The sequence below is a fragment of the Drosophila simulans genome, chromosome 2L (genome assembly GCF_016746395.2).
Source record: "Drosophila simulans strain w501 chromosome 2L, Prin_Dsim_3.1, whole genome shotgun sequence".
NCBI classification, from domain to species: domain Eukaryota; kingdom Metazoa; phylum Arthropoda; class Insecta; order Diptera; family Drosophilidae; genus Drosophila; species Drosophila simulans.
Genome location: NC_052520.2, coordinates 12,235,288 through 12,251,814, shown reverse-complemented (window position 1 = coordinate 12,251,814; position 16,527 = coordinate 12,235,288). Strand labels below are relative to the sequence as shown.

Below are 16,527 nucleotides of genomic sequence, written 5' to 3'. Positions count from 1 at the left end.
CGCAGCAGCAGCAGCAGCAGCGGCAGCAAAAAAAAGGGGCAGACTCCCCACCGAAGATGATGTGGCTGGAGGAGGGGGAGCGGCAGCGGGAGCGGAGTGGAGATGTTGCAATAGGCAAACTGCCAGCAGCCAAAAGGGGATTTCGACAGGAGTCAGGGGGAGCTGCTCATTTTTGCCATTCGCTTGAAGGGTTCATTTGTGTGCTGGGCGAGCAATATCTCTTGTGCTCCATTTCGATGCCCTTCATAAGGAGTATGCTGATTTTTAGAAGCCGTATGTGCCCGAATTTAAACTTTGAAATTAAGGGATTAAGGCGACTTTGGTCTCCATTTGTTAAACTTCCGAGGTTAGGTTAAAGTTGAAGTTCTTTATGACTGCGACGTTGTAATTTTATCTAACTTTTGGTTGGAAGATCATAATAGGGTATTTTATTATTATAGTGTATTTGCGAGCTTGGTTATTCAGTCTTGAGACTTTTTATAAATATTGTTTCGATGCTGTTTTGCTTCTTTATTTTTGTAGCCATTCGATGACCGCTTCTGGCTGCCTTTGTGCACTTCATTCAATTACCGCTGCCAGTGGCTATTCCTATTCTAATGTTTTCCATCCTATTTTCCCCGCCCAAGGTTTCCTTGGCCCCCGACGATGTACTCAAGTGCTTCACTGGCAACTTGCCCTAAAGATGAGAAATGCCTGGGAAAATGGCGAAAGGGGAGCAGAACAAAGCTGCAAGTGCAGCGACGAAGGGGGTGTGGGGTATGCCACCCAGTCCATAAACATATTTTTCCTAATTTTTCCTATTGCTTCTATATTATTTTTTTTTTTTTATGTATCAACATTTTACTTAAGTTCTTGGCAAGAGCCAACCACTCGGAGATTGTTGAAATGGAACTACAAAGAAGTTGTAGTCTCAAGTGGAACATGGAAATGACTTAATGAAAAACCACTTGAGCAATATCAATCAGCAAAATGTGCACTATGCGTTGGATTTTCCCCCTTTTTGTTGCCCATCTGGCGTCGGCTTACTAATTGACAACATAATCAAGAACTAAAACGTCAGCTAAATGCAGAAATAGCATCTTTTGCAAATGCAATTCGGACAGGTTAAAGACAAGAATACCGAGATAGCTGACAACTTAAGCTCATTTGGCTGCAGCTATACGATTAGTTACAATTTCCAATTTGAAAATAAATAATTTTGAAGCTATCTCATTATTTGCCATGTCTGTTTCGGTCCCTGGCAAACTGGTTCTATGACGCACGTGCTCCGTAGACAATAAACGTTTTTGTTTTCGTGCATATTGCTGAAGGGGGAGCGTTCAGACATTCATAAGATACATTTTGACGTCGTATCTTATGTCATTTTATAGCTCATGCCTTGCTGCACATTTAATCTCGTAGATTCCCGACACTCCCCCAACCATCCGGTGCTTCCAGGTGTTTCTGCATATTTGCGGCTGTGAGATGTCACGTCAAAGGTAATTTTGATTGCCAGTCAGTCAGCCAGTCAGCATCTTTCCAACAAGTTGCTCAAATCTTCTACTCGACACTCGTAAAAAATTTCAAGTTGTGCCTGGTTCTTTGAGCTTCTTTTTTTGTATTTCTTCATACTTTTTTAACATGCCTCAAAATGCGCTTTGCATAGTAATCAGTTGGGGATCTTCAGTAAATTTGTGGAATTGCTTTAGGTGATTACTTTCGGGGAAAATGACAGTGAGGGTGTGCTTATAATAGTGCTGATTTTATGTTAAACAAGATTCTTTACCAGCTTAGGTGAAACCCTTCTAGATTGTTTAGGACTTAGCAACTTTTTATAAAACTGAAAGTTCTGAACTATGAGTAAAATACAATGCCATTTTGTTTAATACTACCCATCAAACTTGCGCACACAATTTGCGATCAAAGCGATAAATTTAATTGAAAATTCAAACTATGGCTTATGACTAGCTCTTGAGCACATTGACCACCAAGGCAAATGGGAATCAGCTTAATCCTCTTCGTGGCATCTTCTTCGCCTTCTGCACATACTCGTATTACCAATTTGTCCCAGCCTGGGCTCATGAGGCATTCCCGGCACATTCTAGACTTCCAGACCTAATTAGCTTAAAATTCCTGGAGCGGAATTCATCTTCCATTTGCGTAGGCTGCAGGCAGAAGGATACCAGTCCTGCAGCTGAAGGATAACAGTCCAGCAGATGTGCTAATGCATAGTATATGTGTGTATGTAGACGTATTAAGATGCTTTCGTGCCCGTTTTTGCTCAGATAAATAGGCAATAAATGCGAATTTGTCGGAAAGTTTGCATATCAGCAGCATTTTCCAACAATCTAAAGTTTGGTGCTCGATTGTTACGAGCTCGCTTTGTTTCGGGCTACATGTAAATATATGCAGATATGCCTCACAGATACGAACGAAACACAGATACGAATGTATCTGTTTGAGTTGCCCCCTTGCCACATCCGAATCAATTGATTACGTATTCCGCATTGTTGTGTATTTGTCGCGACAGAATTTCATTTCGTTCTTATGGGACGTTCAGTCGATCAAGCGACCCATTGAACCCCTCGAGCCCCGCCGTACCCCGCCCTTAGACCCCTTAACCCCTCTTGCGACCCACCCATGTCAATCGCTATTGAACTGTAACGCATTCACCATTTGTTGCTCTCGTGTATTGTCTATGCAAAATTGTGGCTGCTGCTCATTCTGCGGTGTACGTTGAACTCGCTCGTTGTTCAACTTTTCGGTCACTTGTCGCCCGGCACTCGATGTTTGATTTGCCGAATGGATTTGAGGCTACCAAGGGTTTAAGGGACATACATGTGCCGCCCCGGGCCAATTGCTAAAGGGCTAAGTTCGCCGGGAATTAGCTGCCCATAAAGTGAGTAGTAGGTCGATCGATCAGGAGAGAAGGTTCGTATGAGAAAGAATAAAATTTCAAATCAAACTCATGTTTCCCGCACATTACAATCTTCCTCCTTATGTTGAATTTGCACTTTTCCTATTGTTTTTTATCAGCACCATCTATACGTCCAGAATATTAACTGGCCCATATTCCGTATGACCATTCCGGTTTCCCATACATACATACCAATTTGCATTCAACTCCGTGAAAGCTTTTCGTAGCTTCAACAACTCAGACATTACCTCAGCGTTTGGGGAATTGCAGCTTGTGACTGCTGACAGGGGTTCCTTTGCTGCTCCTTCTTCATCTGTCTAGTAGCCTCCCATACCCACGAAAACCCCACCATGCCCATGTTAACCCATCAATTGTGCTCCGTCTAACTCGGCGCATGACTTGCATATTTATGCGATATATGTTTGCGAAATGAATTGTTGACTTCGACTTTGCGTCCGACTTTGACTGTGACCAAAAGCAGCCAAAGTCAAAGTGTTGATAAATAAGCAGCCAAAGGGGAATTCACGGGCAGACACGGAAAGAATAAAGAACAACCGATGGTGGAAAAAAAAAACTATAAATATATAAAGTGCATGTATTTCGAAAGCAATTCGATGCAGACGAGCGGGAGATAATAATTGTATGGCAAGATCAAGTGACTTTTGGGGGCGGCGGAACCCAGAAATGGGGGCGTGTGTGTCAAAATGGCTGTCAGTCAAAAGTGAAGTGTAACAGCTGGATGGATGTGTGGATGGATGGGGAGTGTTACATAAGGTTGTCGGTTTCAGAACTTGTGGCAAGGCATTATAAATGAATTTTCCCCATTTCCTCAAGCCAACCCCCCCTTCTCTTTTAACGTGTGCAAATGCGTTAACATAAATGTAACACGTTTCGCTGTGGTAACACAACTGCAACAGCAACTATCCACATGTCACGTAGCTTTTGCATGCCAACGACAGGGCCCAGAACCCCAAAGACCCCAAAAATCATGTGACCCAAGGCATCCTAAGGAACTGTCACATCTCAGACACCAGACAGGAAACCAGTGGCAAGAGGAAGAGCTGAGGAATCAGCGGAATCAGACGGCAAAGTCACTTTCCTTGTCAGGCTCTACAAAATATTCTAAATTATATACACATTTCTCTCTAGCAGAGGTTAAAAATACAAATCTAAAACCACTTCAAACTGATTAAAGTCTCTCAGTTGCTAGTTGATTAAATTTTTAGCAAAGCTGTGCTAATCAACGAGGCACGAATGTGATATACTGAAGTTATTTAATGTGCAAACGAACTTGAATTTCTTGAGATGAAGCGTTGAAAGAATAACACGTGCATTGAATACAGCCTGATTAAGGTCAAAATTATTTACTAATTCATTTTATTGCTCAAAACTTATTCCTTTCCACAAACAACATAAAATTGCTTTACAAACTGAGAAGAATCATTTATACAGGATTTTCCCGCACCGAAGCGTTTTTTTTATCCGCTCTTTCTGGGGAGTTCAAAAGTCCCATGACAAAGCTAAAATTTAATTAGCCGCCTAGCAAGTGGCGTTTGCAAATGAAATTACCCAAACACATTTACAAACACACACACACAAAGGGAACGAAATGCAAGCTCAACATGTACATATCCCCCCCACCCCACCCTTTCAGACACACACACACATACATATTGGTTTAACATTTAGCCACTTGGCGCGAAAAGGAAATAAAATACACGACAATCCAACAAAAGAGCAGGAAAATAAAAACACGAAAGTTTCATCGAAACATGGAACACTCGCCGCCCCGTTGCCACCGTCATGTTTTCTCCGGAAAATTGCTCTGCTGGCGCCCCCTAGCGGGCAGTCCGCCCACCCGCTTTTGGCTTTGTAATCCTCGCGAGCTTCACAATAAACACGAAAATATAATTTGCAACGTTTTTGCAGGCGACGCGCTTCCGCTGCCAAAGCGTAGAAATGCAATGAGTTTTAGACAATAGAAGCCACAGTGAAAGGTCATTAAGAACGACGTGTCGATTTAAAATTTATAATTAATTTAAATTTATAGAGAAAATACACCTTTAAATACAGTTGTTCTAACCTTTGGCAACTTCATAAATTATTAATAGTTTTAAATTGTCTTGTTAAAGCTAAGCTGTCAGATACGAACGATAAAATGTCATTAAGCCATATTTAATTTGCTATAAATCAAATTGGTATAATATGAATTCATAAGAAAATCAATTCAACATTTGTATTGAAAATTTGTATTTCTGAGAATTTAATTAGTATAAATAAATATATTTTTGTAACGAGTTTTTCAATCTAACAAATTAGGTTATTTTTAAATGTTATATTTATCACCACAACGGCAGATCAGTTAAATGTATAATCTTTTTTGCCTATCCCTCTTACGGAGGCTCCACTGTGCTCGGACCGACTGGGCTTAGCTGGACGGTGGTCCGTGCAAGTAACACTAATTACCTGGAACTAAATATGGCGCCGGATTCGGCGGCGGGAGCCAATACGTTGCCGTTATCGCCGGATACAACTGATGGCCATTTGTGGCCATGTTTGTGGACATGGAGGACGGCTGGAGTGGATGGTTGGGATGGCTTTGGTGGTGCATCGACGGTGGTGGCGAGTGCTGCTGATGATGTGGCGGCGATGAGCTCGCGGAGGAGCTGCCCGAGCTTAGTTTGTTGTACCGGACTATTAGATTATTATTGTTGTTGTTGTTGTTGTTGCCGACGACGGGCGGAGGAGATGCAGCATGGACTTTGCCCGATAGGGGGCGTTGCTCGCTGACTCCGCCATTTCCATTTCCGTTTCCGTTGATATTGCCGCCAATGCTGTTGTTGTTTAAGGAATTGCCACATTCCATGATATTTGGGTTTTTCATGTTATTTATTGGCCGCTAGATGGCGCCACAGCACATACAAAAAAATTGGTCAAAGGGCTCAAATATTTTTGTCTAACTGAAACTTTGCTTGGCTTTTTTATGGGCCTCCTGGGCTAAATTAAAAACGAAAGGCAATATTTTATTTGCAATTTTATTAGCAAGGGCCGCCATTAAAATGCCACAATTATTCACTTGTGCATAATTTGAATTTTATTTGCACACACACATACACACACGCGAGCGTTTCACTATTTTTCAGCACGGCGTTTTATGGTCTACCATTTTTGTATAACTAATTAATTTGCCATATTGTCCGGCGAGTGCAGTTGGCCTTTTGCAATAACGCAGTATTTTTTATTGTCGTTCTGTGTTATTTACTTTCAATTTGTTGCACATCCCCCATCAACGCACCGAGTGCTAATGGGACGGACATGACCCGCCCGTACGGGTTGGCCATACAGATGGACCATATTTGCTTTTATTGTTACGATTATTATGGCGATCGCATAGCGCAGTTGTTTGATTTTGCATTTTTATGTACGTTAAGGAGCCCCGCCAGCGTTATTAAAATCATTGATAAATCCAAAGCAAATAAACAACAAATTTTAATTCATCCAGCTTTCGCTCGAACAATTTTTATTGCCGTTCATATGACAATTTGGGGGGTTTCATTTGGATAATAACAATATTATGTCATTGCATATTAACTGCGTCTTAAAAAACTATTTAAACCAATGTTCAAAACTAAATTTAAGTATGGAAAAAGCTGGACAAATCAAAACTATTTTTGCAGATAGCATATACTTGGTTTAAACATTTTCTCCTGTGGTAAAATATTCACAACTCGCAACTTAGCACCAAGCCACTCCCATTTGCTGGGCTTTCTACCCATCTGTGTATATAACACCTGTGTGAAGCTCTAATCAGCCTGAACAGAGTTTTAAAGAAACGAATGTCTGTGTTTATACAATAAATGAGAAGGGAACCCAGGGTAAATAAGTAACTAGAGAGCCAGGCGGGGAGTTTTGAGTTGGAAAACTAAACAAGCCGACAACTGTTCGACACCTAAACATATACGAGCGATATGATTGTGAAATTTCAGGCTTATTTATCCAGCAACAGAAACGACATTTGTTTGACACTGAAGTTTAGCTTGTTTCCTTGGGAAGTTCCCCTAAAAAGTGAATAATAGATCAGAGGGTCTTTGAAATTGTTAATATTGTACTTCCTTTCATATCTTGTGAATAAAGCTATACTTAGCATTTTGTCAATTCATTTATACATTAATATCTTGCATATGACTCGAATGATATTAAAAACTCACTCTTTTCCCTTAAATGCACAAAAGTGCAATATTGAGAAATTTTGTATGTTTTGGAGTAGAAATTTGTTAAAATTCCATACTGTAGTTTCAATTTCGTTGAGCTTTTTATCACTTTTCGAAAAGCAATTGGTCTGAATTGATTTTGTGGCTTCAGCTCTTTTCCGAATTCTATGAAATTGGACATTTTTCTCGAAGTACTCGTGTTTTCTAATTTTTCGTTTATCCCTCCCGGCTTTCCCCCCTTTGCCACCTGATTCGACTGTCTATTTTCAATTTCTTCTGACCCAGCTGAAATTGACGTTTGCCAGTCTATTGACAGACTGCCTAAAGAAGATGATGATGACGATGATGATTACGATGCTGGGACTGATGTCGAAGCTGATGGCTTCTTGTTTGTACATGGCCAACATATAGACATAAATATGCGTAAATAGACAAGTTTTGCCCGCCTGTCGGCCGCAGCTCTCTTCTTGGAATGTAACTCAGAAGAAAGTGCAAATATTGACGAGAGTTTCCATTTTGCAGGTGGCCCAAAGTGGAACAGTTTTCTGTTGATGGTTGCGACATATGCGAGACCAATTGATTCGTAGCCCGAATGGCTATTACTATATATACACGTGCTCCATGGCGACATTTTTGTAATCATTTTGTTAACGCTTCGCTGCTTTCCAGACGATTTTCAAATGTGGAGTAATTTTTTCTAAGTGAGTTGATTTGCTGTGTAGCTTTGTAGCATTTTCTAACCTAGTTTTGGTTAACTTCGTATTATCATCTTGCCGTCTCGTGCGCCTCAAAGTGCAATTTACTTGGCAACAAACTCGCTGGCAATTATCACATAAACTTCGCATTTACACTCTGAACTTTGCTTCTGCCACAGCACCTCATGTGGCTTGTTGTCTGCTGTTGTTTTTATTGTGGTTTTTGTTATTATTGCTGTTAAATGAAAATATTCAGAGCGGAAAGTTACGCTTTTCCATTATAAGCGGGCCATTCGGGGCATGATAAAGTCTAACGTGGAGGTCTCCATTCCGAAGAATATCGAAAGTGAGTTTGAGGTTTGGAAAAGAGGTTTCAGCATAAATCAGCATAATAGCCTAGTTATGTAACTTGAAATGAGGAAATACGCAGATCAACTTCAATTATTCAATATCCAGAAAACAAAGGATAATACAAGGAACATTCGAGGATTGAAATATATTGAGCTGCCTTTTCTGTTTATTTGTGTAGTTTTTAAAATACATTCAAGTTTGTTCAAAAACGTATTTGGCTGTTGAGGTTTTGACGAGCCGTTGACATTTTGTATTTAATACGGCCTGCACTCAAGTTTTCTTTTCTGCGGCGTTCGTCTCGTGTGAGCCTCCTCGAAAATGAAAGCCAAATGAAAATTTGACAACTGACAATTTCCGTTTGTTGACTTCGTCTTTTGAGTGATTATTTTTTGAGGGACAGTTTTACCCAGCGCCATGATTCATTTTCGTTACGTGAAGCAAAAATCGGATTACAATTAGTGGAATTTTGTACTAGAGATCTACACGCACTAGCTGCGTTTTCTTTTCGCTCTAAATGCTGGAGTATAGGGCTTTCAATCACCTAATGGGAAGCTGAGTTCCGATGACCTTGTAGGTGAGAGCGTGTCGTGGCAAGGTGACGAAGGGTGCTAAATGGGCACAGCTCATCGACAGCCTTCATTGGAGGCTATTTATGGCCCGACACACCCAGCTCCAAGCTCACACACTCGAGTCAACCGACCGGAACGCCAATTGGATCGGAAATCGCTTTTTCGTCTGTTATATTTGCCAGCTTACATCGGCTTTGACCCATCCTTCCGACCAAATTCTCGAAATGCCCATTGACTGTTCTGTATTCAGTGTGAATTCAATTATTTTCTCCACGATTACATTGGCTATTTTCACAGGTAAATATAGTTAGGCAATAGGTTGACGGCACATAGTGCTGATTGACTGCGATTGCCCATCACGAACATTTCGTGAAATACATTTTTAAAAAGTTCTAAAGCCTTAAATCGCATTATATTACATTTTCACAAGCATGCAGCCCTATATGTTTTTTGACTGACCCTAGCTTGTAGCCAGTGCTCACTGTACTTTCGACTGAGTCAAGCCAAGTTCTTATCGACCACTAATTATGCAAATGCTATGTGCATTTCCCAGTCTCATTTACACACTCAAAAATGCGCTTGATTTGCGTATTCGAATCGAATTTTCTCAGCTTTTTGTCGAGTATCTCGATCCGAAAGATACCTGGCAATTGATCGCACGTCTTGAACTTAAACTTTGACACGCGCGTGCGCGGCAATTGCAATTTCCGTTTGGCTCAAAAGTCGCTGTTTATCTTCCCGATTACGGCGACACGTCTCCGATTTGAGAGTATCTGTTAGATACTCGTTGAGAATTTCAGCGATTTGTTTCTGCTATTTTTTCGGCGCTGTATTTTTTTCACAGTCGATCCGAAAACGCGACTGATGTCTGGGCGATTGAGTGACAAACTGCTGGCGACGCTTATTTTTCGCTTCGTTCTGCGGTTTATTTTACTTGATTTTTGTAGTTGTAGTTGTATCTGGTATGTACTTTAGCCATTGTGTACTCAGTTCACGATGAGCCGCATGGCGACGTCAAAGCAAAAGCAATAGCAACAGCAACAGAAGCAAACAGTTCGAATACAAAAAAATATTATCATTATTGCCGCTGCCTTTCGGGTTTTGTGTCAAAATGGGCAATAAGAAAAGCGTGCTAGGGAATGTGTGCTCGTGAAAATGCGAAAATTATGAAGATTAAATGAGTTTTAAAGTGCACTGCGATGAAATCGAAAGGACGTGTAAAATAAATTAGTTGTCGAGGATAATGACCTTAAGTGTTCAACAGGTACTATAAAGGCAGCGATTTTAAAAGTAAAGGCTAAATAATCAAACTATATACAGTTCCATCTTTGCAACACTTTTCTTTCGATACGGAGTTCTCAGTTTCCCTTTTTGCGACAAGTCTACGAACTGTATCTGTTGTTTCAGCCATATTGCTTATATATATTTCCATAATTACTCATGTTCCTGGTTCGGAACTTCTACCTGCGCGAGGCACCAACTTTATGTTTGTTTTCGTTTCGCATTTCAGCAGTCAGATACAGTGCGTCTCATTCGCGGCAGTTGTTTAATTAAACAGTTAACAGCTTTGGGCTAAAAGCTTTGGTAGCCAGATCATAATTCAGCAGAATGTTATAAACAATTCTGTCAGCTGACTCTCGAAGAGTAATATTTTGAGTAAATGCAGGTTGAAGAAGCACCGTTCTTATCTCTGAATTTTTAAAAGAAAATTTCAATAATATCATGGCATATGCCACGAGGAAATGCTGAAATAGGGGGCGTTGGGGCAGTGGAATTATAAAACAATACGCCCCATAATTACAGGCAGAGATGCGGATACAGATACAGCTACTGCTGCAGATACAATGCGAGAACGAAAACACTTGAAAAGAACAGACGCGCAGACCATTTTCGATAATTGAAAATAATAATTAAAATTCCCTGAATTGAAGGGGGAGGTAGGAAGAGCAGAAGGATCCGAGCAGACGTCCACAATTGGAGTGAAAGAAGCCCATAAAGGCGGCAACAACTGCAGGGCATACATAATACAATTTGTATCTGTTAGCGTATGCAAAACATGTCTTCGTATTCTCTCATTCTTTTGGGTCATAGAGCCCGTTAGCCGTATTTGTCCATCAGAAGTCATCATGGAATTGGTTGTCATTCACATTGCGCCTCTGTTTTGTTCTCGGAGCCCCTCCTACCCAGCTCCCCATTTCCATAGAATTTATAACCCCTTTAGCCCCTTTGGGCGTGCGTGATTTCTTCAATTAATTGTTGTCCCCAAGCAGTTTGAACACTGCACAATGTGGTTCTTTAGAGAACTCTTTTCCCATCATTGTCTACACCTAATTGGAGGTCCGAGAAGAACTAGTCGTTCTATTGTGCTCGTTGCAACAAAGGTCCATGAAAATATGCATAATTCTAACTCAAACAATGACAATTGTCAAGGTATTGCAATTCATTCTGCAAAGAGTTTTGTGCAATGCGGATTGCTCAAGAAACCTGATAAATATTTGAACGAGGAACTTATTAATTATGATGAAGTGCATGTTACAAAGGAAATTGGAATTTATTTGAACATGGAGTCACAACTTACTTAGTATTTACCAAATTTGTGATTCTAGTAGACTAATTCAAATAGTAGCATTGTTTTAACGGGGATTAATTATTTACAAAATCCACAAAAAATATCAGTCATCTAATTTGTTTAAAGCATTCGAATAAAAGGTATTCATAACTCAAGTTCTTTCTAACGTTGTTTTTTTTTTTGAAGAAATTAGCTAGCTCATTGTGAATCTTTAGGAGTTAATGCTAAAGTATCCCCAGTATCTACAAGCCAACTCCGTGTGGAGAAATTTCCCTGGTGATTTGTCATCTCTTTGGCTTTCCCATGCATCTTTCTTCATGCAACTTGCCGTTTTGGCTCACAAATCTAGCAATTATTCACATATTTCAATTACCGCTCGTCAAGCGCAAGAAATGCCTTGTGCCACACATGACAAACTGCAGCTGCGAATGCGATTGCGAATGCGAATGCAACTGCAATTGCAACACAGAATGCAACGCACTTTCAACACGCAACCAACGAAATTTCTCCAATTTCAGTGGTATTTCCCACTCGATCGCAAGTGGCACGCAATCTGTGCCTAGAATCTTTAGCCCCCCAGAAAGATACAGATACGAGATGGCCGAAGCAAAACAAACGGCAAACCAAAACACCAAACAGCTGACTTGGCTTATATAAACAGAAGCACGGAGAAAAAGCTAATTTCTTTGCGCAAAAAAACCCATTATAATGAAAATGAATTTAAAACTGGTTGAGACCGCAGCCGGTTCGCCAGCGAGAAGCTGCGAAACTATGAGGAGAATCTTGGAGAACTGGGAGAAGCCGGCGCAGAATGACTCAAGCTGCAGCCGAGATTATAATTTATTTAGCTGGCTCTTGTTTTTGCTCCTTTTGCACTTAATTATTCGTTTGGGAAGTGCTTTGCATATTGTTTTCGTTTTCGATTTCATCGCATTCTCAGTTGTCATTTCTTCTGCCGTGTTTACATTTTGGCAATTGCCAAACTGGATGACAAATCCAATCGACTGGGCTGTGACCGCCTGCGCCGTTCTGGCATGGAAAATTAATGTTTTAATGGCATTTATTTCGGGCACCCCCTAGAAATCGAAATTGAAATATGTCCGAGGTATGCCGGCCCGATATTTGCGGTAGATTTAGCAAAGCTATTAACTTAATGTTAGCCAACATTCTGAATTATGGGGAAATTCTTTAAGATGACCAAAGAAAATAATAAGGAATGCGACTTTTAAAGATAATTGGATGGATATCTATCTATAATATATCTTTAATATTTTTTCATAATTTGTGGTGGCTTTTAAAAAGAATTTTAACCACTATATTTAAAAGCCAACACATATGTTAAAATCATCGAATACTGTTAAAATCTTTTTCGAAATTGTATTCATTTTCTCCACAAGTGGTTTTTATTACGTTATGCCAATTACTTTTAATAATTTATTTTGAGCAAAGTAACAGTTAGTTAGCACACCGCACAGTTGTCAGTTTCCAAATCGTTTTCTCAATTACTAAATCAATAATGATTAAGTACGATCCACGCGTATAAACGTACAGCGCGGCATATGGGTGAAAGATTCAATCAATTGGCTGTGCCAATAGTTTATCAATATCTTCGAGATACACAGTGCGAACGTTTCGTTTTTCAATTAAGGCTTTGCGGTCGGCGTAGATTTAATTTAAAGAATTTCATTTGTAGTTGACCAACCACAAAGTGCGGCGAAGATACAAAGATACGGCGATCGTGTCGCGAATGAATGACAGACTACGGCACGTATCTTTCGGATAGTTGAACGCGACTATCGACTAACGAATTACGAGTGGCGAATAACGATTCCCGATCGACGATCACCGATCGACTGAAAAGCCCGCGGGCACGACACTTTGCCCCGCGATCAATTGCGCTGCACTTTGAGATACAGATACATTTGCCGCTGGGAACGCCGCTCTTGCCGGTTCTCTCTCTTGCTCTCTCTCTATTCCTATCTCTTTCTGTTTCGTTATAGCCCTCTCTGCCTGAACAGCTGTTGCGGACACTTGTGGCTCGCTCATATGAAAGCCAATTAGCCACGCTCGTTGCCTTTTGGCTGTTTGTTTATTTATGTTTGCTGGGGAGTCATCAGCGGTTGACAGTTTTCGGTACATATGAGTATGAGTAGCTCTCTCCCGTTCGAGTGCTTCGCACTGTCTCTCTCTTGGAGCCGTATTCCTGTCTCTTTCAAATCGGTACCGGGTTGACTCAGCAGTTTTCCGCTCGGGATCGAATGCACGAATCGATTCCTCTAGGTTAACGGTATGATTTCATCATTACTGGGTTATTTTAATAAGAATTATTAGATATGTGGGATATATAGGTTTCTATTTTTTAAATTAATTTATATGCTGTTAAATGAAATTAAAATCTTGATTTTTTTTCAACAACTAATATTTAAGGTTTGTAGATAAAACTTTTGATGGTATGTATATAAACTTAAAGAGTTTTAGTCAAAAATCAAATCATTTTTTTTAAATATAATGTGATTTCTATGAAGTCACCTGATCAGTAAGCTAGCTTAGTGGCTTTTAATTTGCAAGCCAGGTAAACAATACATTGTGTGTTCACAAAATAAGTTTGTGAATTTACAGCAGCTTGACTCGGTATGACATTACATAAATCACTGCACTTTAGCTTAAATCTCTTTTGCACGTCTTCTCAAACGAGTCTCCCCCTGAACCGCCCCGTCCCGCCCCCTTTTACGCCTCATGTGAAACCAAACTCGAGATTTAACAGCAACAACAATGACAATCGTCTTTTCTAACACATTTAATGCCAAGTCAAAGTTGTGTGCTCGCTTGACAAGATCGCGCCGACCTAAAAGGTTTCGAGACGCGAGCAATTAACATCAGAGCTACAAAAAATACTGGGCGTATAGTTGTGTATCTTGCAGATGTATCTACATCTATGTATCTAGCTAAACGAGCGATCACGCCAAGCGGGGAGCTCGAAAATCAATTGAAGAGCAGTGCGGAGCGGTCAACTCAGTGAACATAGAAAAGCGCTTTGTTTTCGCTGCCAGGCCCGCAGAACTCTTAATAATTGAATTGAAAAGTGTGCTAATGCAACCGGCAGTCGAGCTTCTCAGTATCTGCCACATATCGGGTCACACACATCTGTGGGCTGAAACTGCCAACATGAAAATGCATTCTCAGATCTGAAGATACCGGCTACAAAAACATAAGCTAAACCGCTGAAGAATCTGACGAATGCTTAATGGCTTAGGAATGAATAGATGTTAGGTTATTCCATACATAATATCTAAATTAACCCACTCTTCTTATTATTTAAACTTAATTTTAAAGAAAAAGTTTTAAAGTTAATTTCCTGTTTGAAAACACGCCTTCTTTGGTCACTCTTGTCATCAAATTGTGAATTGAAAATTGATTCGTCGTTGTCGTAATCTGACAATTTGCCAACTATTGAGCCCATTAATTCGAAAGCCAAAAGACATAGCAATAAAATAGTGTTCATAAATAAAAACCAGCCTAGGAGTATCTACTTGCATTTGCTCGCAACTCATTAATTTGCGATGATTTTGCATGCGGATAGTTGGCCAAAATGTGCGACAGAGATGGGCACAATCGATGGCCAGATGATGCCGGCAAAACCAGCAACATAACAAGGCGGCATCCTGAGCAACTCGACAACTAAGCCAAGCCAAAAGGGCAGGCTAAAAAGGCGGACAGCTACACAGACGACGACAAACGGCAGCTAAAAGTATTTAGAATTTCTGGCATTTTGTCAAGTGTCGCCAAAACATTTCGCACAACACGCACGGTTCGAGAGAGAGTGAGTGAGAGGTGCAGAGAGTGAAAGAGAAGGCAGGCAATGGAATGAGAGAGACGAGCGATATTTGTGTGTAGTAAGGCGAATCTTGCACTTGTTGCATTTTGGGAAATTTGTGTGGCATTTCAAAATGTTGGGCATTTGTTTTTTTGCCAATACACTCAGCGAAAAAGATAGCGTCGATTTGTCAGAAAGTTTTTTAAATTACATTTGGATTTTACATATATATTTGATATGTTATAATCTAGCTAAAATATATAAAATTGAAATGTTGACTTGTACAGAGCATGGTTTGTTTCCACATTTTCCTACAGGATTTAAATCACATAATAAAATTAAACTTTGTTTTATATATTAAGGTAACCAATTTCTGCCAGTGCACGTAATTGTCTTAATATTACAGTAAGTGTATTTTTCTCTGGTATTTAGAATTCTCTTTTGCTAGTTTTAGCAATTAATTTCCGTAAACTAATTGCAAAATCCCATCAAAGTGATTTTTTTAATATTGTTAATCGAATCGTATAGTTAGACGCGAGCATTTTTCAAAAATTCACACACTCGTCTATTTATCTTAATTTTAGTAAAGCCATTTGCTAATAATTCGTTTATTAATCGTTAAAACTGAAAGCAAAAACAAAAAGAGAGAACTGAGAGCGAGATTCTCGCTCAGCTGGGTGCCAATTTTTGGTTAATTTACCATAAAATTTCCGTGTTACGTATTTTTAATTTTTTGATTTATTTTTGTCACGCGTACACACTTGACGCAATCGAGGAGAAACAAAAGCAGCGGAACAAGAATACGCTCAAATGGCTTTCAGATCAGTTGGATATATATCGTGAGTTGCGGTGGATACAGGGAAAACTACTCTCTGCGAGGTGGTTGGCCCTTCAGCCACTTGAACACAATCGCCAGCAAAGGAAAGCAATTATGTAAGAAGGGGAACACGGGAAAACACAAAAGGAACAACAATCGATGGACATCGAGGTGAATGCGAACGATGCCCTAAACATTTCCGTTGCATTCGAGCCATGCGAAAGACAACAGCAAATTCCGAAGTCACATGCACGCACGGCTACACTAACACACATTTGCGGAAGACACGCCAAAGCGGAAACGGAAACGCAGCCCATAAGCGGAGTGCCAGAAGGAGAGGCAACAAGGACACGAATAACAGTCGCCGTCAAATTTGTGGGAAACGTGAATTTTGTGATTTGAACTGGGGATTGCCATAAGGTGGATAAGTCTTAGCAGAGGAATAATGGTTTTGCTAATCTAAGCACAAAATAAAACTATTTTAAATATTTTCTTAGTTGCATTTGAAGAAACCGGAACATTTTATGATTTCCAGAAAGAAATATTTTCTGCAAGCCGCACAAAATGCTCTTTGCTTGAGGCATTTTTTTCCTAAAAGTAATATT

The 16,527-nt window shown here is 40.1% G+C and overlaps 1 protein-coding gene and 1 long non-coding RNA gene across 9 annotated transcripts in view; one reads left to right on the top strand and one right to left on the bottom strand.

Annotated features, from left to right (window-relative positions):
- LOC6732081 (CUGBP Elav-like family member 2) overlaps positions 1-16,527 on the bottom strand; it is a 51,960-nt gene that overhangs the window by 19,756 nt on the left and 15,677 nt on the right. The window contains exons 1-2 of one of the 8 annotated variants that reach the window (XM_039291126.2): positions 12,994-13,173; positions 5,363-5,893 (exon numbers count right to left, since the gene is read on the bottom strand). The exons of 6 other annotated variants lie outside the window; for them this stretch is intronic. In XM_039291126.2, the coding sequence (XP_039147060.1) occupies positions 5,363-5,780 (418 nt within the window). In that variant the 5' untranslated portion in view covers positions 5,781-5,893; positions 12,994-13,173. Of the gene's footprint in view, positions 1-5,362; positions 5,894-9,365; positions 9,645-12,993; positions 13,174-16,527 lie in introns of those variants that run through there. One more of the 8 variants, XM_039291125.2, reaches the window with a different exon arrangement.
- On the top strand, positions 7,598-16,414 carry LOC120284237. The gene is made up of 2 exons (XR_005543446.1): positions 7,598-7,808; positions 15,881-16,414. It is a non-coding gene; the product is annotated as an uncharacterized LOC120284237 (long non-coding RNA).